This window comes from Chelonia mydas, chromosome 16, assembly GCF_015237465.2.
Source record: "Chelonia mydas isolate rCheMyd1 chromosome 16, rCheMyd1.pri.v2, whole genome shotgun sequence".
NCBI classification, from domain to species: Eukaryota; Metazoa; Chordata; order Testudines; family Cheloniidae; genus Chelonia; species Chelonia mydas.
In genome coordinates, this window is record NC_057857.1 from 15,814,205 (window position 1) to 15,836,424 (window position 22,220).

Consider the following 22,220-nt stretch of genomic DNA (forward strand, 5'->3'; position numbering starts at 1 on the left):
AGCAGTGATGTGACTTGGCTGTTGTTCTGAACGACAAGAGACATTCATACGAGGAGTACAGGAAGGTGTGAACGTCCAAATGGCTGGTGAAGAGGTTTGAGACATGGTGGCAGAGTAACAAACGCTCCAAAACAGCAGTGATTAGCAAGGATGGGGAGGATTCACTCTAGGATGCACAGCCCTAGTTAGAGGTAGGCTCTTTCCCTCCTAAATTGTGAGGAAGACTTTAGTGTTCACAACAACTTCAAGACTGATGGCTCCCAGACACAGAACTCCTATTTATACACAAAGCAGGCAGAGGCAGTGCAAACTTCCCCCACCTCTCAATGTACCTCATGTTGGGTCACCTCTAAGGGTCAGAAGGCAATTTGGTCTTCATGACACGTTCATCCTCAGTTTTATTCAGGAGGGAGCTGAGAGAGGGACTAACAGGGTGGTGGGTTTTGTGATGTGGATGCTTGTCCACTGAGAACTAAGACCTCATTTCATGCAGACTGCCAAACAGCCATCCATATGTAGGCTCTGGGCATCCTTACTAGCCTGTCTGGTCTTCCTCAGCCATACTCCCACATTCTTTGACTAGCCAGAGCCGGCAAGCGCTACTGAAGCCTCCACCCCAGGCTTTGCCAACACACCTCACTTTTCGCCTGCAACACTCATGCCATCCCAGTGCCGGGGCCCTGTACAGTTCTACCAGCCTCTCTTAAGTAGGACTTGCAAGAGTCTCTACTATTGCAGTCCTGAGCCCAAACATATGGCACGGCTTGGCCAACTCTCTCAACTGTGACCTGCAACTCCCCAGTTATGCCAGTCCTGGATCTCTGGTGAAGAGACAGCATGAACTCTGACAACGTGGACAAGTGTCCAGTAGCCATTAGAGGTGCTCACTTAACTTGTGACCTCCAGTAGGCAAAGTCTGAACACAGGGCTTTAAAGGTAACAACTGTGCACAATAGCTCCCTTCCTTGCCATCCCCCACACAGTAAATTTGTCATACTGAGGATTTTATAGGTTTTAGTTCCCTCTTTTTGCCATTCTGTGGCTAGTCCTGAAGCACAAGAATTAATAATTCTTATTAAAACCTGTACAAGACACAGCCCCTCTGCAAGTGCCATGGAAGGTTAATTAGCTGAGATGAGCTGAAACTTTTGTTCAGGTTTCTGACTCACTTAATCTTGTGAGAAGCCAGCGAGTTGACATATTCTGCCTCCGAAGGAGTCAGGACGAGCAAGCTGTTCCCGTGACAGCCAATCCGAGCTGTCCTCCCAATTCGGTGGACGTATTCCGCAGGCGAAGCCGGAGCGTTGTACTTCAGAAGGAAACATGAGAGGGAAAAGGAGGAATTAACAGAACACAGTGGTGTTAATTATAAACAAGGCACCTCGTCTATTAACCTAGAGAGGATCCGGGTGCCTTGCCTTCCTTAGAAAGGGGCTGTTTATAAAGAACCCATCGGACTGATCCCTAGAACCATCACTCAGCTCAGCCTCATCAGCCATAGCAGGGTTTTGACATGAGAATGTGACACATTGGCCAAGTTTCAGATAATAGGACAGTTTCCCCATCTCAATGTCTCTCTTCGCCTTTTAAATTTTATTTCTACACAGGCTTGTCAGTAATCTGTTTGCCTTTTTTTAAAAAAAAAAACAAGATTGCCCACACACAGAAATAAGCTGCCTGCAGTACATTTGGGAGGAAAACTGCCAGGAGAAAGGAGAAGGATTCAAATTCAAAGTCAGGCTAAATTGCTCTGGTTTATTTAAAGTGAATCAGTGCCAGTTACTCGGCAGAAAACAACCACAGGCAAAGTACAGGTGTACAGCTCTTTATGTAGGAGGTAGGTGATGGATACAGACCAATTGTCTTTCCATCTCTACTCATCAGACACTATTAACATTCTGATTAAGCCCCCGTAATAAACCAGTGACACCCATTTACTTCAGTAGGCATTAAAGGTGTTCAGCAATTTGCAGGATCAGGTCCTATAAATTGGGACACGTCCTCCCCCAAATCTTCCTGGAAAACCAACACGCACAGAGATACTGCTTAGAAGTAAGCCCTCTGCAGTTTACTTGGAAAAAACCCAATGACCAAAGCCCATTTTAGTCTTTATATCTGCGCCCTTTGGCAAAAATTCCACTGGCTAGAGGTCTGAGTAAGATGCTGTGAGCAATCTAATTGCTCCCTGCAGGTCAGTGCTCATGGACACTGCTCTCAAGACAACTGAGCTTTCGCCTTCTGGACAAGCACAAGTCTCCCAGGGCCTTAGATAATTTGCATTGTGTTCAAGCGTTGGCAACTATATCTTTGGATAAATAAATTTGGCCTGCAAACTAAAGACTTTGCCCCCATCCTCCTCTGACCAGCTATTTGCTACAAAATCTCTTTTTTTTTTAGCTAAAATTAAAATCAGACTAATTACATCGAGGGGCGTGCTAGAAATTAAAAGGCTTTTTTGTTGGTGAACATAGCATGCTAGTACCCAACCATCTACACACCTGCTGGTAGGTGGCAGCACCTTGGGCCAGCTGCCATCACAGCCACACTGCTATTTTTAACATGCTGGCCCGATCAAAGCTAGAGCGTGCCCGAATTACACCCCACAGCTGCAATGGAGATGGACCCTTAGTAGGTGAAAATCTTGGGTTCCATATTTCTCCTTGTATTTTTCAAAGTCAACTTATAAAATTTACAATTATTTTAAAGTTAAAAACAATATTTTACACACACTCCTCTCTCGCCCTCAATCCTTGAACTTACAACCTGCCATTTATTCAGGGTTCGATCCAGCTCCCACTCAAAAGAAGGGCAAATCCTGCTGTGGAAAAAGAGGGTACCTGGGAATCCTGTGACCCAGAAGGAAGCTTGGGCCCCGATCCTGTGGGATCTACTGCACCTGTGGACCACGGCACTTACGCAGAGACTGCAGGACATGACCTAGCATGGACCCCCGGCTTTCACGGATTGTATCCAGGTATAAGAGTATCAATACAAGGTTTCACTTGTCTGATCACGAGTATATAGTATTTATTTACACGGAAACCTACCTGAACAATCCAGGTGACCTGAGGCAGGTCTAATCCTCGTGCTGCAACATCCTTTAAAAGTAATTTAAAAAAACAAAATTTTTAAAAACTGCTTACAAAATAAAGGCAGATACAATGCATTCAGAATGATTGATATTTGGGGAAATGCAGAGTTTCAGGCTGTGGGAGTTTTACATACTTTGTTTAAATAGAGACAGATAGAAAGTTTAAAACCAATGTTTATGAGTTAAACAAAAAGTCGAAAAAGGGTTTTTACAAAACCAGAAATATTTTCATTATTCTGGGCCAGACCCTAGCAGATGTAAATATACCCATTTCACTGGAGTTATGCTGATTTATGCTAGCTGAATCTTTGGCCCTTTAAATTCTATGGGAGAGATTCTGCCACCCTCATGCTTGTGATGCCTTACTTCTTGATTTGTGCCACTGAAGAAAACGGAAGTGCTCAGACAGTAAGATACTATCCATTATGACTAAGGGTGACAGTATGTAGCCCTCTGAAAACAATGTTACTGTTTGAATTTAAGCCTTCCAATTCAATGTTTGCAATCTGGACGTTTCAGCTTGTGCTAGTGCATGAGAACCTAAGAGTGAAAACCGACTTGCCTGAGTTTACTTTCCAAGCACCTGCTTCTTATTTAAAAGGCCAACAAGCACTTCAGTAGAGACCAAGACTTGCAGGGAGCAGGTGGGCTCCTCCAGAAGATGGGACCTGATCTAGCCATTTGATTTACACTGAACGGGTTTTGATTTGGAGCAATAAAACTCAACCCTGAAGAGAACAGTCTGAAATCCTGCCGCTGCTGGGAGAGTTATACGAAGCACTGGCTAGTGAACTGGCTCACCAACTTACAGAAGGACTTTTGAGTGAGATCCTTTGACATACCCACAGCCAGTGAAGATTACAAACAAACCTCTTCGAACAGGTCTTAAGGTTTAAATATTGCCCTCCAAAATAGCTTCAAAATCCCCATCCCTGATTTCCTGCAGCATCAGTATCATCCTTACACATTCCTTGGATTTAGCAATCGCCCCACTCAGTACAGTGGCAGTATGCAGATTTGCCTCTGCTGGGAAATGTTTTGGAACACATGTATCTTTCAGCTCGTTGCAAAATAGAACACATTAAGAATGTAAGTAGGAGCCTAATGTGCTAAAAATGTGTCAGCCGCCCACCGAAGTGTCTTCAAGCAACTCCCACGCACGTGAAAGACTAGGAAGCCGAAGTTCCAGCAGCAAAGGCTTTCCCATGAACGCCAGCCAGGTTACACTGTGGCTCCAGGTGAAGTCAAACAGGAGTCACTTTGCATAGAGACCACTTAGAGTATGTGGACACCTGCAGCTGGCCTGTGCCAGCCGACTCGGGCTCATGGGGCTTGCGCTGAGGGGCTGTTTAATTATGATGTCATTGCTTGGGCTTGGGGCTGCAGCCCGAGCTCCGGCACCCTCCCACCTTGCAGGGCCATGGAGTCTGGATTCCAGCCTGTCCCCCAACATCTACACTGCAATTAAACAGCCCCTTAGCCCAAGTCAGCTGGCACAGGCCAGCCGCAGGTGTCTAACTGCAGTGTAGACATACCCTTAGAAGTCAACACATCCTTTCGCCCTGAAGCGCTCATTATGAAACGGCTCACTCCTACAGTCAGATGAGCAGAGGTACAAAAAGTCACGTAAGAACATTAAAGCAAATAAATAGGGAGAAATCAATTTTGCAGCAGTATGGGAAGATCAGAGAGGTCAATACACCCTATTCCTCTGAACCTGTGTTCTCAAGCCCCAGGTTGAGAACCACTGCTGTAAACAGCATTATCCCCATTGTACATTTGGGAAAGCAGACAGAAAAATGAAGAGGTTAATTCTTGTCCTAACAGAGAGTCAGGGGTAGGAGCTGGGATTAGAATTTAGGAGGAAGAGTTCCAGGCTCCCAGACTCCTGCTCAGTTCATTAGGCCATGCTGTCTTCTCAGTATCAGCAGCAGGATTCAGTTTAGTTTGCTAATTACTAACATTTATTCTCTTGAGGATTATACCAGCCTTTTAAAATGAGGTCATGTGATTTACTGGTAATTGGAAAGCTCTGCAACCCTTCAAAGATTCCTCAACATTAGCCCACATGGGTCTCTTGTGGATCCTATTCCTACAAACTGCGTAGCGTGAAAGCAGCACAGTGCAGTTCGGTGGTAGAACTCTGAGCCTACTCGCCTTCTGCTGCTGGGACACCCCATATGCGATGAGATTCTTACTTCATAAACCTCTGTAAAATACTCTTTGGGAATCTGCTCTGGGAAGGTACCAGACAGAGCTACAGAATCCGGGGATAAATATCCCTTTTACAAGCACCAACTAGACTAGATGGTCACATTTAGCGGTTCTCAATGCTCCAGAGGTGACATCCTGGTATCAGTGAAGCCAATGAGGTTTAAATTTGATTTGACCAACTCCTTCAGTTCTGACCAGCTATTCGATTCCATTCTAAAGACCCAGTTAATAGAAGTGGGATTTACCACACCCAGCAGAGATATGAGAATGAGCTCTGACTCGCCCCAGTCCACTTTATAACTAGATACGCTGCCACACTCAGTGTGTCGAAGCACACCAGGCACGGTACGATGCATGTCAGTAATGAACGCGCTGATATCATCGCTAGTACAATTAGGGCCAGATTTGCACGTGGCCTCAAAGAAATTGCTGGTGCAAATATCAATAAATAATCAATAACACAGCCAGGTAGCTATCACTTCATTACGAAGAGCCAGGCCTGCAACTCAGTGAGTGCAAAAAGGTGCCCACAGATAACTGTGGGCACAAGAACTGCTCCCGCAAAAACAGAGGCGGGGGCTGAAAATTTGGCTCTTAACTTCACATCTTTAGTGGAAACGATAGAGACCCAGAGATTACAGGTGAGAAAAGACTATTCTGCATTCATGAGGAAGTCCAGAGGATCTTCCATTTAATGCTCCCCTTAGTTTTTCCAAGGCACATGACAAAAGCAAGAAAATGCCCTTTGCAGCCTATCAACATCACTCCGTAATCAGCTGTAGGGATCCCTGCTGGCCCAAGCCAGGAGCTCCTCCTCCCCCCGGTGCCTGAGTGCACCCCCTCCACAGCTCTCAACAGCAATGGGCCTTCCAGCCGGGAGTGGGAGGAACATGGAGACTATTTTACAGGAACGATGTGAAAGGAACAGCGATAGAGCAAGGAGGAAAAAACCGCAGAAGCCGTATACACGTGTTTCATCTGATCCCATCTGCAGCTAGACTGGAAGCCGCAGAAGGGCATGGCATCAGGATGTATCCAGCCGGGGGGACCTCTGAAATTGTTGGAATTTCTGCTCTCACCGATTCTTGTCACCAGATTGTGTTAGTTGCCTGTGGCAGGGTGTGGGGTCAGGGAAGTGACTGAGGAAGCTAAACAAGGTGAATTGCCACAAAACATTACCGACGGACATGAAACTTTTGTTTGGGCCTCGGTCCACTTGGTCGCTCTTGTGCAACCTAATGACGGTGAAAGAAATCACTAAAGTCGCTTTTGAAAGACACTCAGTGGTGAGGTCTTGAAGATCCTGGGCTTGACAATTGGTTGCCTACATGAGGCCTAGAAGTACAGATGGAAGGCAGCTTGCTCAGGTGCCAGGCTGTCAGTTGGATTAAAATGACTCATTTATTTACCAAAGAACCTCACAAAGTGCTTTAGCTAACAGGGAGAGAGGGCCTAACAGCTCTCCGAGCTGGGGAAGGCGCTCTCGTGCTTACCCGGCCTGCCAAAAGTCATTACTGCTGAGTGTGGAAAGCCATCAGCAGGGTAGAGACCCCCACCAGCAGGGTGACAGATTGGGCTGCGTAATCAGAGGAGGAAGGAGAGAGCACAGAAGCTGTCAGAGGCGAAAGCTCTTGGCTGGGGCCGCCAGAAAACTGGCAAGATGAGTTAGCGTGACTGAATAAACAGCAAACAATCTCCAAATGATCTTTCCTCTCTCCCTGGAAGAGATGAACTTGTTTAAAAGGCACATCCCGAAGGAAGCTGCGCAGAACTTCAGCTGCAGGAAACCCTTGGAGAGTCACAGCCTCTTTATTCTTTGTTTGCCAGCCTACTTTGCATGGCAAAAAAAATATATATATTATATTATATAAATAATGAAAGAAACAAAGCATCACAGGGACTGCCACCATGGAAAGATGAGTGAGAGAGACACCGGAGTCACAGAGAAATAGGAAGGAAGAGGGATTTTTATTTTTCCACGGCTCTTTGTTAAGTAACAGAAGCCTGCGTTTAGTGAGCAAGACCTGGCACCTTATGGGTACAAAGCACGTAGAGGGCTTTGTAGTAAAGGGGCTGGGAACTCCCCCACGTGAAACATTTTCACTGCTAGTCAGGGAATGACAACTGTATAGAAGACACCGGCTGTCAGATAGAGCAATGAACTAGTAGGCAGGAGGCAGGCACATTTCCTGGCTGCCCTGGGGACGTCCATGTTAGGTGGCACCTGCAGTTCGGGAATAGTGCTAAGTGTCTCTCTTTCCCTAAGGTATTTATATGGCTTGCATTTTCCAGACGGGGCAGTGAGGCACAGAGAGAGACAAAGGGCTTGTCTGTGCGAACACTTAATTTGTGGTAAGCTGGGGTGTGACTTGACCCTGCACTAGTCCGCACATACTAAGGATCCTGCAGCTACACACTAAAAGCTCCTTTGTGTGCTTTAATCAACTCCCATTTCACGGTGGGGTAAGTCAAAGCGCACTAGGGAACCATTAAGAGTGCAGCAGCAGGGTCCCCGTGGACAGTCAGCAGTCTAGTGCAAGGTAGATTTATACCCCGGCTTGCCACAAACTAAGCGTTCATATAGACAAGCCCTCTGTGACATCCTCAGGGTCGCAGAGGACGGCTGTAGTAGAAGAGGGAACAGAATCCAAGTCTCCAGAGTCCCAGGCTAGCACCTAACCACTGGAGTATCTTCCTTTCTGTTCCCCTTCATCCTATTTATCTTCCCGTCTGTCCCCACCCTGCTCCCAAGAGCGGAGTATCTTGTAAAGGAGGTTGTCGTAGACTGTGTCTCCTCTCCCAATCCAGCTTCCTGTTGAATGGTCTCTCCCAGGAGCAGGTGCCCAGCAAATTGCAGCAAATTGATTCATCTCTATCTCTTTGTCCAAGGCTCAGTCTCCTCCCTCTACTTCTACCTGGGAAGAAGGTAACCAAATCTTCCCGTTCTCTCCCTTCCCACCCAGCCCCGTTGCAGCTGGATCCTGTGAGCCCAAGGAACCAACACCAACTTCCCAGCTGTTTATAAAGGGTCCATGCTGAGTATAAATGTACTTAACTAAAGATCACCAGCCCAGAGACATACTCCTGCAGCCGCCTAGTCATGGCTTGAGACCAATGAACAAAGCAGGGCACAAACCAAGGAGCAGCTCTGGTTTATAAAACAGGCTAGTTCTCCAACTGCCTTTGTCTAGATTTGTGCTAAAGATGATCGTGGCACGTAGCTAGAAAGCAACAGGCTGGTTTAAGGAAGCAGAAAGCTTCACCCACCACCAACTGTTGTTCCCTCGTGTGATCCGGTAAAGCATCTACTATGCACTGCGGTTCTTTGATGTTGAGAATCACCCAGTTAAAACCATGGCACAATGATTAGCAGGAGGAAGAGGGTTAAGCCACCAGCCTTTCATTTCTGCGGATTCTGGGTTCCAAACCTGGATCAAGTTCCAACTGAAAAGGAATTTTCAAACCAGCCCTTTGTGCCATGTGACCGGCACAGAAGAGGTGGGGATGTATTGAAATTCAGGAATGAGGTGCATTTGCACAGCTGCACCGTGCTCATTATAATTCTCCCTAATTTCTGTGGATGGATTTTGCGGCTCACTCCCCTTGCACTTCATCCATCTACTTAAAGCAGATCTGAATTTGTGCATTGATGGGAGATGGAGGGACCAAAACTACAGACTTGATAACTTTGAACATATGCCACGCAGAAAAGACAACATGTTTATGTTCCATCTGCACTTCTGCAGAAAAATGGAGCAATATGTTGTTAGCAAACCTACATTTACTACCCATCAAACCTTCACACAGCCTTGCATGCTGCTTTCTAAATTGGGGTTGGCCTATAATTACACAGTAATATGCTACTTCCCTGAAAATGCTTTTAATATAGAGCGCGAGCACAGATTCTAGTAAATAACAGTTATATGGTATTTAACATTACCTAGGCTATGTCTTCACTACCCGCCGGTGGGTAGTGATCGATCTATCGGGGATAGATTTATTGCGTCTTGTCTAGACGCGATAAATCAATCCCCGAAGCAACGCCTGTACTCCACCTCGGCAGGAGGAGTAAGCGGAGTTAACGGGGGAGCTGCCGTGGTCGACTCGCTGTCGTGAGGATGGCCAGGTAAGTCGAGGTACTTTGACTTCAGCTACGCGAATAGCGTAGCTGAAGTTGCGTATCTTAGTTCGAACCGGCCGGCCCCCCCGCCCCAGTGTAGCCCAGGCCTTAGTATTAGTTTCAAAGTATTTTACAAACATCAGCGAATTAATAAGATTTACAGCCCTCCTCATGTCGCGATAGATAAATATTATCTTGATATTATCGGGGAAACCGAGGCACAGTGACTTGATCAAGGTCAAGAAGCAAACGGAAGTGGGTTCCTCGGGCAAGGACTAGCATCAGATGGGCACATTTTGCAGGTGTCACAATCTGGGAGAAGCAACACTCTGAGTCAAAGGCTCCTCTATTCAGGCTTGGTAATCCCAGTGCAAACTATGGCTTTTACATACAATACAATAAACTACAAACCTCCACAAACCTGCCACCTTTTCCCTTTAAGAACAATATGTCACAGCAAAGAGAGTAATTTCAGAGCTGGAGAGGGTTTCTCAGCTCTAATTACTCCCGATCACTGTAATTTACAAGTTTGCCGTGTGTCGAAATCACCAAGATTCACACGTTTTCAGATCAACAGCTGCCACTATTAGAGAGCAAATCGTGCAGCCTTCTGCACCATTGCAGCAGGCTAGCTGTGGCACCGACCGGTCAGAAGCTAGAAGTGGAAGGTGCCACATCTACACAAGGGTGCCAGCAAACTTTAGTAGAGCATGGCAATTTCCCTCCCCACCCTTGAAGGAAGCTTGAAGGGCAAGCCATGGATAGCAACAAAGCAAAACACAGTTATAATGAAGTAGTCCTCTGGTTGGTCTTCCCTTTAATCCCTGCATGTTTGTGTCTTTAACCTTGGGATAGTCATCAAGTCAGGACAGCTTTTCGTTCACTGCACACGTAGGGCAAGTTGCCACAAATGGACACATTTTCCAAGACATGCAGGTATACAGACACTTTACATATGGTGCCTTACATGCAAGGATCATAAAGTAATTTACAAAGAGTGGTAAAGTTCCTATTCTACAAGTGAGGGAAACTACAGCATACAGCCGATAAATGCCTTTCCCCTAGAGAGTCAGGATTAGGTCAAGGTCTCCTATCACCAAGTCATCTGCTCTCCCACTCCCAGATCAAGACCCGTATAGTCTTTTGCACGTTATATGCTACGTTACCTACAGTGCAAAGTAAGATGCCTGTCTTGCATTGTAAGAACTCCTGGAACACCGCTGTCCTTTCCTGGAGGATAAAAGAAACACAGCACATGTTTATACTCTGTTGTAAAGCAAATAACTAAAATTTAACAGTTTATGTTTGAACCCTCTTCATCTTCCATCATTTCTGTCCAGTTTCGAGAAGTGGGTGGAATTCTGTGGCTCCATCCCAGCACCTTAGGAGATTTGGAAGTGAGAAAAAAATCTATGGCAATAGTGGTGTCACTCCACACAGTAAAGACTATCACACCATCAGGGAAGGTGCAGCATCTGTTACTGGCCCAAATGCATACGCCCAGCTCAAGATGGCCAACATCCCAAGGGCCTGTGAAGACGCAGGCGGGGGGGTGATGTTAGTATGCTGAAAAGAATCACCTGTATCTGTGGGAAAAGGACCCACCAAAGAAGAAAACGGTAGTTTACGTTGGACTAGAACAGAGGGGGGCAAAGTACGGCCCCAGGCCACATCCAGCCCTCAGGACCCCTCCCTCTGGCCCCCGAGCTCCTGCCAGGGAGCGGGGTCAGGACAGGCTTGCAAAAGAGCCAGCTCAACTCCCCAGCAGCGTGGTGAGCGGGGCGGAGGCTAGCCCCTGGCCCCTCCCATTCTGCTCTCCTCCCTCCCTCACAGTCACAGTTCCCCCAGCACCTTGGCAGCGTGGCTGCAGCTCCGGCCAGGTGGCACGGCTACAGCGGCCAGATTTGGTGCTCCAGGGCGGCGCGGTCAGGGGGAGTTCAGGGGGTGTGGGGGAGGCAAGGAGCAGGAGGGCTTGCATGGGGGTGGTCAAGGAGCCTGGGCCCTGCTGTTGGGGAAAGGGGCAGAGCAACCCAGGGCCCACTTCCACCTCCAGCATGCTTGGCCCCTGTCCCCAGCAGCCAAGCCCAGACAGGAAGCAAGCCTTGCCCGACTGCCAGGAAGAGCAGCCAAACAAGCAGGGGAAATGCACAGGGAAAGGACTGAGCCCCCCTTTCCCCCACCCCAGAGGTAATGTGGGGTGGGGAGAGCAGGGAGGGTTGGATGGGGGGGCCCAGGGAGCGGTCAGGTGGTGGGGAGCAAGGGGGGATGGATGGGGGTGGGAGTTCCTGGGGGCTGGAATGGGGGTGGGGGCCAGGCCATGCCTTGCTGTTTGGGGAGGCATAGCCTCCCTCAGCCTTCCCTACCTGGCCCTCCATACAATTTCTGTACCCGATGTGGTCCTAGGGCCAAAAAGTTTGCCCACCCCTGGACTAGAAGGAGGCAGGTCTAGTTGCTGGCTTAGACATAACTCTGCCTGGGAGAGTCTATGAGGTTCCCCCTAGCGGTCAAGTTGGGTTAAAGCACTGTGACAGTGAAAAAAAATCACTGCTTTCCTCTCCCCCAGTCCACGCAGCACTCACATCTTGGGGGGCTTAAGTATCAGAATCATCAACTGCTGAGCTGAATGAAACATTTTCTCGAACCCACTCTAAAGCGAGACCCTCCCTGCCATTCCCCCATCAGCATCCCCAGGAAGACACTCGCATGTGGGGAAGCAGCTTAGCCTTGTCACCATGGCCTGGGCCATATACACTGAATTGTCACCAGAGACGTCTCTCACCCTAACAGAGCTTGGAACATAGGCTCATCTGACATCACCTCGCACAGCTCTGCCAAGACCCGACACAGCTCCACCAATTCACCTCCAGCTCTACCTGCAGAACCTTTTGCTATTCCAGCCCTGGGACTTTCCTGAACAGACACTGTTTATTGCATCCAATCACACTGTATTTTCTTGTGAAATAAAAAGGGAGTTTGACTTACATCACCCCATCAAACCCACATGAGGCAATCCTTGAACCCAGGTCTCCAGAGGCAAAAGGCTAATGCTTTAATTTACTGTACCACCTGGTCTCCGCCACCTCTCCTCTCTGCTCAGCTGAAGGAAGTCAGTGAATACGTCCCAATCTTCTTTCCTGAGTTGTCTTAGATCTCACCCTTTCCATTTCTCTAGCTCAGGCTCTCTCTAGCCTCAAGAATATCACACGTCTCTTTGGTATCTATTGGCAGCAGGTTTTTCCCCCCCCAAGGTATCCTTGCCCTCACTCTCCAAGCCTTGCTCCAACTCCAATCCCTATCAATATAGGTCTGTTTCTAGCAGGGGGCTAGATGAAAGAGGCGTCTAAGGAATCTTTACCCATTTGCACCCTGGCTGGACACATCATTCTGCTCCGAGGAAGGACACTAGTAGCCTGGGCCTCCCTGACATGCCCAACCTTCTCCCAACAAAAACGGAAGAAAAGAACGCATTGCATCTTGTTGACACTGACAGCAGCCGTGCTCAGCAGTACCATATGGGATCCACAATTTAGCTCCATTAATGCTCTTAATTTGAAGACATCAAGCACTAATTACACACTGGGTACTAAAAAGGCAAAACCCTTCCCTTGATGCCAGCTACTTAGTGGCGTTCTGTTGCCTTAACAGCTGGTCGGGGTAGAGTCGGACCAGACCAGGCCTGCTTGCTCTCAGGCGGGCAGGCTGAGGGAAGGCCAGCATACAGGACAGTGAAACACATGTTCCTGGTCTTGGCAGGATGGGAATGAGCGAGAGAAACAATGGCTCTTCACCTCTTGCCTCATCAAATGAGCACTGTTCATTTGCCATCTCTGCCTTGCTGCTCAGGGCAGGGCAGTGACTCTCCCCCTGGGAGAGGGTTGCTGACTTTTCAGAGACAATGGCTCACACGTTTCACTCTCCTACTAAGAGAGAATGAACATTCACAGCAGAAACTGACACGCTTCTCCTGGCCTCTCACTTCTTTCTGGATCAAATCTTATTCTAATCAGCTGGTCAGCCAGGCCCTGCATATCCAACACCAACACACCAGTCGCTTTTGTTAGGTGATCTTTCGTTGGGTTGCTGTAATACAATCCCCTGCCAGACAATTCCCTCCCACGGGACTGTTCTTTGCAGCCAAAGCCAGTCTGCTCAGCTCCATAATAATGGGGCCAGCAATTTGTTAGTCGATACACTGGCTGACCGAGTCCTGAACATTATTCATAATAAATGTTATTTTATACGATTATTTCCTTTGCTAGTCAAAGAACTTTCCTGCCTAGCTCAGAAAGCTGAAAATGTAGGCTCACGAAGGGGCAATGGTTTAAGTTTGTCCACTGGGGAACACTGTGTGACTGCATCAGCGCACTGAAACAACAGCACAGCTTTGCCGTAGTGCTTCGCGGGCGTGGATCACTCTGTGTATTAATGCATAGGGAAACCGAAGGCCCCACAAGGTGAAACGACTCACCCAAAGTCACACAATGGATCATTGGCCGAGTCCGGTATAGAAGCCAGGTCTCCGGACTCCCATACCTGTGCCCTAACTGCTAGACCATGTTGCCACACTTAAGAGGGCTGACCAAGGCTGGAATCAGAAGAGGAGGAAAAGGAAGGAAGAGGAAGTTTCTGCTACAAAACAGCATCTGTAGACCCCTTCACCAGTGTTCTGTTCACACCATGTGATCCCTTGGGTATAAAGAACCCATAACATGCCTAGAAGCACAGCTGCATAGATTCAACAGCACAGTGAGTGACAAATTTCCAGTCCTAGAACCATGTACCAGAGGGGATGATGATATTGACCTCCTTTGTAAAATGCTTTGAGAGCCACCGATCAAAGGGGCGATATAAAAGCGAGGTATTGGTATTATTATGATGTACCAGTTTTACCCCAGTCACGTAACTGGAATGTGGTTGTGGAACAAAACAGAGGATGTGAAAACACTTTTCCTGTGGGGAAGGAGATTAAGGTGGAGGGGCAAATGAGGACAGTCCTCAGCCCATTCCACTTTTAATACACTCTTCAGCGGTACTCACCTCCTGTTCCATGTTGCCGTGTAGTCGCAGGAACTTTAAGTGTGAAGAGGGGAGCGGCAAACGTTCAGGTTCTTCAGCCTTTTGGCCTCCCAGCAGGATTTTCAGGAGGAGCTTGTGGTGGAACTCCACTTGCTCACAGCTGGAGAAAAAGACGATCATCTTGTGGCGTTTTTCAAACTGCAGGGAGAACAAGAACACGCACACGGCCATGTTTATAAGCCTCTGACGATTCTCTGATCCCCCAATGACCTCAATTTCTAATACATCCGAAGACAGACCAATTAAAAATGTTGGCACATAAACTGGCTGCTAAAAACAAAAGTTCACATCCCACACACAGGAGCCTCCCGGCTGAGCTGGGAAGACAGAGGGGAACAGCTCACGCTGGTGCCCTGCATATTCCACTGGCTCCTAGTTCACTTCTGAACACAGATCAAAGTCTTAGATATAAGCCACATGGCCCCTGATGGCCTCGGACCAGCAATGCCCCTGTCTGAGACAGCTGTATGCCACTGGAACACTACAGCTGACAGAGCCTAGGCTGGGCTCCTCAGGCACTGAAATAAGGGATTTCTCAGTGGAAGGCCCCTAGTTCCACAACTCCTGACCAGAGGAAGTTAGACTGAGCCCAAGTCTGATCTTCATCAGAACACAATGCAATTTAGGTATTCGTGTTTCCAAACGGGGGTGGGGGGTGTGTGTGGGTGTGTGCTTGTGCGTGTGTGTGTGTACACCATATATGTAGAGCTGGCCCTCAACCCCAGAGCCCTTGAAAACACACACACAAGAGTTGGATTCAGTGGAAGTTTAGCCCAAGGAAGGAGCTCAGGATTTGGTTCACAGACAAAATCAGGCTACCATGGAATGACTTCGGCCATTGGGTTTTATGCAGCAGAACACAATCCCTTCTGCTACTCGCTTTCATTTTCAGTTGCATGACCCTATAGAAAAATAGGAGGTAGAAATGCTCACTTCATTCCAATCAGGTGTGAATACAACACAGACGGAGCCTCACCTTGCACTTCCCCAGGATAAAAGCTGCTAGGGTGACAAGCCGCAGTTTGCTGGGAACCACCACCACATGCTGTTTGAGTTTTTCCGGTATGGCAAAGCCTTCCTCTACCATGCGGGCTGGTGAACACACGGCTTCCTGCTCTGGTGTGGTTCTGTCCCAGGTTTCATCCACAATGGCAATGCTCACTGGATCATGCAAACTGATATCGGCCAACCTCGTTACTCCTGCACCAAACAAAATCCATTAAACACAAAGCAGAAGCTTCTCTGCAAGCAAACTGTAGGAAATTGTTTCGCTTTGTCTCCCTGAGTATTAATGTAGTAGGGTAAACATGTGCACCTCAAGAGCAAGGCATACTGGTCTACAGGAGCAGTAGAGGTCGGCTTGAGGTTGATGTAGGTGTAACGTTTTCAAGAAATTGGCAAAACATTCCGACAGACTTCAATGTTTGATACATGAGAGATGTGTGACCTGAGAGAGAGGCATGGTCTAGGCGTGCTCTACAATCAGAGGTGCAGGAACAATTGATATAGTGGGGGTGCTGAGAGCCATTGAACCAAACCCTGTCTATGATGGAAACCACTTGCAGCCGGGGGTGCACTAGCACCCCCAGCATCCCTACTTCCAGCAACTATGTCTATAGAATCATAGAATATCAGGGTTGGAAGAGACCTCAGGAGGTCATCTAGTCCAACCCCCTGCTCAAAGCAGGACCAATCCACAATTTATAACTTACCCTCTGTGAGCGTGGCTGAGAGCAGGACATTCTGCCGCCTCTCACTCTCTGCATTTAAAGCATTGAGTATCACGGTCACATCCTTCTCAAAGCCCATGTCCAGGATCCTGCAAATAAGATGGAGACCACAGAAGACATTATGGGAAGAGAGAGGAAAAGAGAAGGAAGAGAAGGCTCAAGGTTACATGAGCCAATTAGGAACATAGGACGTGCCATAGTGGATTAGACAAGTGGCCTGTCTAGTCCTGTACCCCATCTCTAACAGTGGCCAGCACCAGATGTGTCAGAAGGTGCAAGAATCCCTGTAATGGACAACTGTAGAATAACCTGCCCAGAGGGAAACGTCATCCAAACCCCAGGCGCTAAGTGGTTGGTTTATGCCCTGGAGCATTACGGTTTAGATCTCCTATTTTTAAAATGTCGAATACATTATCTAATGTAGCTGTAGAGGTTTTCGTTATCCATGTCAAATGTCTAAACACTTAAAAGTTTACCTGTCAGCCTCATCCATAATCAGCCACTGAATACGACGGAAGTGAATGCACTTTGTGGACTTGATGTGATCAACCAGGCGGCCAGGAGTTGAAATGAGAATATTTATTCCTTTACGTAATCTGTTCAAATTAATTAAATTAAATTAAAGAGTTCACAGTTTATCCTTAATCTGGTAATACCAGTGATCTGGACTTGGGAACTGGAGCCCACAGAGTACAGGGGAGAAATCCCATCCCCACTACAGTCAATGCCAGAACTCTCATTGACTTCAGTGGGGCCAGGATTTCACTCTAGTTCTTTAAAGAGAAGCTGCTTCACACAGCTAAAAAGCAACCAAGGACAACTCATCCCTAGTTTGCAAGAGATGCATCTGAGTTTTCAGCTTTACTCTGCAGATGTGCCCATTCTTGGATAGCAGCATGCGTATTATCATATAATAGCTCACTTCACTCTTCAGGTTATCTACTACACTAGCTCTTCATTTCCATCATTAATACAAAAAATACATGGCACTAATATGGAGTTTTCTATCTTCAAAATACTGTACAAATACAGCTAATTAATGCAACCCCCTGCGAGACAGGCCAATATTTTAATCTCCATTTTACACAGGCAGGGTTAAATAACTTTCCCAAGTGAGCCAATATCAGAGATTAAAACACAGGCATTCCTGGCTCTCAAGTCTTGTCCTCATAAATGCAGCGGGTTTTCCTATGTCAGTGATAAATTTAGATAACGGGGGGTTTGAGGCTATTGTGTGCATAAATATATGTGCACACACGCAAACACAATTTGCTTATATATAAACAATAATATAAAAATACAGATATCCACACACCCCCTATATCTGAGTGGACTGATTTAAATCATCACTGTTAATCATGACTTAAATCAGCAAGCAGGAAACCTAAATTTAAAGAATTGATTTTAAATCTTCTCTTGCATTTGTACCTTTTAGTTATTTTACTTAGAATGAATTTTTTTTAACTGGTTGGTAATGATTAAAATATCTTGATTGACAACTAAATATAGCTTTTACACTAAATTTGGTACTTGTTTTTGCTAACCAGGAGGATACACTATATCTATACACATTTACTTTAGCAATTTTATAGCTGGACATACATTTCATTGAATTTTACATGGTTTATAATGTTAGCTAATGGCGAGTGATGCATCTCTTATTTACTAGATGATAATCTGTGATTTTTTTCAAGCCGCATTTGGATGGAAACTGGAATTCAATTAAAATTGCACAAAACCAGCATTTAAAATTGTGCTGGATGTACCAGAAAAAAAGGCAAGTTTATCAAAACAAGCTCTGCATTTAAAACTGGTTTCTAAAACAACGGAAATATTAACTGTAGTTAGTGAACTGATGGATTATTTCTGATCAGCATAGGCCAGACTTTCAAAAGGTATGTAGGCACTGTACCGAGACGTGCTCTGTCCCCGTACTCTGATGCCCCAGAAACTTCTCAGACTCTGTCCAGTAAGAGGCAACTTCATGTGATTTATTTACATTCCCATCACCAACCCCAACACAATCTTGTGCAGCAAATTTTTTACAGCGCTTCGCCACCTTTAGCCCTTTCCCACAGGGCTAGGGAGGAACAGAGATCTCCCTTACTTGAGCTCTCGGAACACACCAGCCTCAGCTAGCCCAGGCCCTCTCTCCACTACTTCCTCCCTGTGCCTTTCTTATAGATGGGCTAATTGGTTCATCAGCCTTCCCAGTTAATTATCTTACATATCCCCACTCAGCCTTGTGTGGGGGAGAAGGGCTGATGGTACATAAGTGATCAGAGTGCTGGCTCATCTGTTAGCTCCCAGCACTGCCAAAGGCACCTAAAGATGCAGATAGGTGCATCGTAGGATTTTCAAAAGTGCCGACACAGGTTGGGCACCTAATTCCCATTGACATCAATGGGAGTTGAAATTAAAGAGAATTAGCACCCAGCCTGCTTTGGCACTTCTGAAAACCCCAAAAGGCACTTATCAGCATCATTAAGGCCAAAAGTATAACTGGGTTCAAAATAGAATTAGATAAGTTCCTAGAGGATAGGTCCGTCTATGGCTATTAACCAAGATAGCTAAGCCTCTGACTGCCAGATGCTGGGATTGGATGACAGGGTATAGATCATTCAGTAATTGCCCTGTTCTGTTCATTCCCTCTGAAGCATCTGGCATTGGTCAGAAGACAGGATACTGGGCTACATGGACCATTGGTCTGACCCAGGATGGCCATTCTTATGTAATATCTTTGAACATCTGACACCACATCCTTCAAACGTTTAGAATTAGTAGAACTCTTTGTCTTCCACCTGGTTTTTATTCATAGATTGGAGGAGAAAACCAGCTTTCCTGCCTTTTCAACTCCCAATCAGCTTCCCAACTTTGAATGAACTAATTCAAATGAAGAAAACATTCCCTCTGCACATACTTTTAGTTTCAGTTTAAGTAACAATTAAGGCAAAAGCTTTTCTGCACAACACAATCTGGAAATACTTCCATTTCGAAAAAATGTAAATACCAGCATTTGCTTCATTAGAAAGACGGACAATAATAGGGATACTTAATGTTGAACATGGCTGTGACATTTATAAGTTTGAATGGATCACAAAAAATTAAATAAAAAGAAAAGGAGTACTTGTGGCACCTTAGAGACTAACCAATTTATTTGAGCATAAGCTTTCGTGAGCTACAGCTCACTTCATCGGATGCAAATTAAAAACTTAAATGCATTTTCGTCTTGATTTTATATATAATTTGAAAAGCAGCATTAACTCACTCAGAGTTGAGGAGGGCTCAGTGAAGCATCATATTTTTAAAATGTTATTTAAATTATTTTAATCGCTTACAGCAAATTTAACCATAGAAGGATCATTAAAAAAATAATTTAAATGAAAAAAAAAAAAGTTTTGATTTTTAACCACACAAGATGTACATGTATATATTAGAACTGGCAAAAAAAATTTCCATTGGAAAGGATTTCCATTGCAAAATGCCTTTTCATCTAAATCAAAACTTTCTGTGGGAAAGTGCTGATTTTTGAGGAAATTTTGAAAAAAATTAAAATGAAAGGTTTCGATAATGTCGAAAAGTTCCATTTTGACTTCTTCATAATAGAACACTTCAATTTTTTGTTTTTAAATCTATTTTACATGATAAATTACAACATAAAACTAAAAAAGTCAAAATCAAAACAAAAAACATTTGAAAATTGTTTTGCAGAATATTTAGAAAAGCTTTGGTTTTGTTCCGATTCAGAACTAAAACAAATGTCAAAATCATGGAATTTCCCACTAAATGGAAATGTTGGTTCCCACACAGCTCTTATATATGTAATATCCACTCATGCAAGAACACTGTTTAGGATTATTTGCTTACAATTAAATAAAAAGGGTGAGATTTTAACAGTAGGGGGAAAAAATCCAGCTGTTCTCTCCATGACAAATACATTCCTGTTTCAGACAGTGCTGTAGACTAAGCAAATATAGGTGTTTGTTAGAGGAAGAAAAACACTGACATCGACAGGGATCATCTCATCAGAAGGCTCATCAACATTTTAAAACTAGAGCTAACTGAGGGAGGCGAATGCTCCCTGCTGACCCAGTCACTAGTTCTGTGTAAGATCTGGAGGGGGGGGGGGGGAGAAGAGGGGTTCACCCCTTGATCAAGCCACAAGCATCTCTCCCAATAAAAAGGCATTCTCAGCAATAGAAACAGATGAAAGGATACAAGTAGAACCCAAATATAATTTTAAGAAATTGGCTTCCTACCTGGCTTTTTCAGATTTCCTCTTTTCTCCCCCCATTAGCACGCCAGGCACAATCCAGGTAAATGGCTACAGTGGGGGTAAACCAAGACCTATATGAAGTAGTCTTAAGAAGAGGCCTGATACTAATCCAAAACTGATTTTTCTTGACAAAAAGATAGGCAACTCAGATTTATAGCTGTTCTTCTGATTTGATCTAACAGATACAGCCCACATGCACTGTACTACCTGCAGCTAAATATCAGTGGTAAATTTAATTCTAGCTATTTAACTTGCTTCTAATGTCGTTTGGGAAGATGAAAATACAATCATTTTTGCATCGCTTCCAATAGTATAATAAGTCTCCCCCTTCTCCCTGTGTAACCTAAATGATCAAAGACCATTTGCGATTCTATTTCTTCCTGTTGCCTTTTAAGCAAAATCTTCCTATAGCCAAGCAAAATATAAAGAAACATAATAAAGATCCTTTATATAGGTTTGTTATTGGGCTAATAAAGGCTCCCAAGGTGAAATACCAGCTCCACTGAAGTCAATAGGAGTTCTGTCACAGATGTCAATGGGGCCCTAATCTCCAGCAGAATAGAGCGAAGCCCAGTTTTTAACAGATGAAAACAAAATATGGACCCCCTCCACCTCATTCAAGAGGGGGCATGGAAGAAAGATGCAACATAAGTTTTAACACGGTACATAATTAACCACAAGATATGTAAAGGCCAGGACACTGCTCAGCTTGTGACATGCCATGTAGCAATACAAGAACTGCCCTAACGGAGCGGGCCATTGGACCATCTAGTCCAGCATACCATCGCCAATGATTTATTACATTTAAACTTATAATAAATCAAATAAATAAATAAATATTTTAAAAGGAGTGTATCCAAGTTTCTAGGTGCCCTAACAAACACAATAAAATCCCAGCAGCATTAATATTTTCAACAGGAATTCAGCCAGCTCCTTACAGAAATGTCTTTCCACCCCTTCATCATTATGGGAAGCCCTTACAAAAACCCGATCAAACAAATTAGCTATACCAGGAAATGTAGGCCTCACCGCACTACAAATTTTACCACACTGGGCCATCATACCATAACAAAGCAGTGGCCCTGACTGTATTTTAACAAGGTTTAGTCTTGCTTGTGTGGATATTACCTGTTACACATAAGAAAGAAGAAAACAAGAGCGCAAGTCCAATTTTCCCCTCCTCATTGAAATGTCACCTTTAACTGCTCTAGATCTTGATGGAATGCAATTGGCCAATGTTAAAAAGAAGACTTGAATTTAATATCAAAGATCTTTTAATTATGACATTTAATTACAAAGAAAAAATGACTAAAATATTTTTAAAATGTCTTTAGTATAATTTTTTTAAAAAAACACCTTGACAGTAGGGTGATGGGGTAGGACTTGGGAAACCAGCTGGCTGCATGGGAAGGCAGAGACTAAGGCCTCGATCTTGCAAATGCTTATTCATAGGCATAACTTTACCACTGGCCGTCGTCCCACTGAAATCAATGGAACTACTCACGGAAGTAAAGTTCAACATATGAGTAAGTGTTTGCAGGACCATGGCCTAAAGCTGTTGTGAGGGACGTTCTATTATTCTTACCGTCATTTTCTTTGGGTTAATTTAACCAAATTAAAAAAAAAGTACCAACACAACACTTTGCAAGTCTCCAATTTCCACACACATTCAAGTGGCCATCTGATTCCCTGAGGCCCATTTTACTACATCAG

General features: G+C 45.2%; 1 protein-coding gene across 4 annotated transcripts in view; it reads right to left on the bottom strand.

Moving 5' to 3' along the window:
* The window catches only part of DDX31 (DEAD-box helicase 31), a 69,151-nt gene that overhangs the window by 35,695 nt on the left and 11,236 nt on the right, over nucleotides 1-22,220 (bottom strand). For 3 of the 4 annotated variants that reach the window (XM_007061036.4, XM_043530372.1, XM_037879707.2), the window contains exons 9-16: nucleotides 20,491-20,555; nucleotides 16,708-16,827; nucleotides 16,214-16,320; nucleotides 15,478-15,701; nucleotides 14,463-14,639; nucleotides 10,596-10,655; nucleotides 3,048-3,098; nucleotides 1,170-1,309 (exon numbers count right to left, since the gene is read on the bottom strand). In XM_007061036.4, coding sequence (XP_007061098.2) covers nucleotides 1,170-1,309; nucleotides 3,048-3,098; nucleotides 10,596-10,655; nucleotides 14,463-14,639; nucleotides 15,478-15,701; nucleotides 16,214-16,320; nucleotides 16,708-16,827; nucleotides 20,491-20,555 — 944 coding nt within the window. The remainder of the gene's footprint in view (nucleotides 1-1,169; nucleotides 1,310-3,047; nucleotides 3,099-10,595; nucleotides 10,656-14,462; nucleotides 14,640-15,477; nucleotides 15,702-16,213; nucleotides 16,321-16,707; nucleotides 16,828-20,490; nucleotides 20,556-22,220) is intronic. The other variant, XM_027823520.3, reaches the window with a different exon arrangement.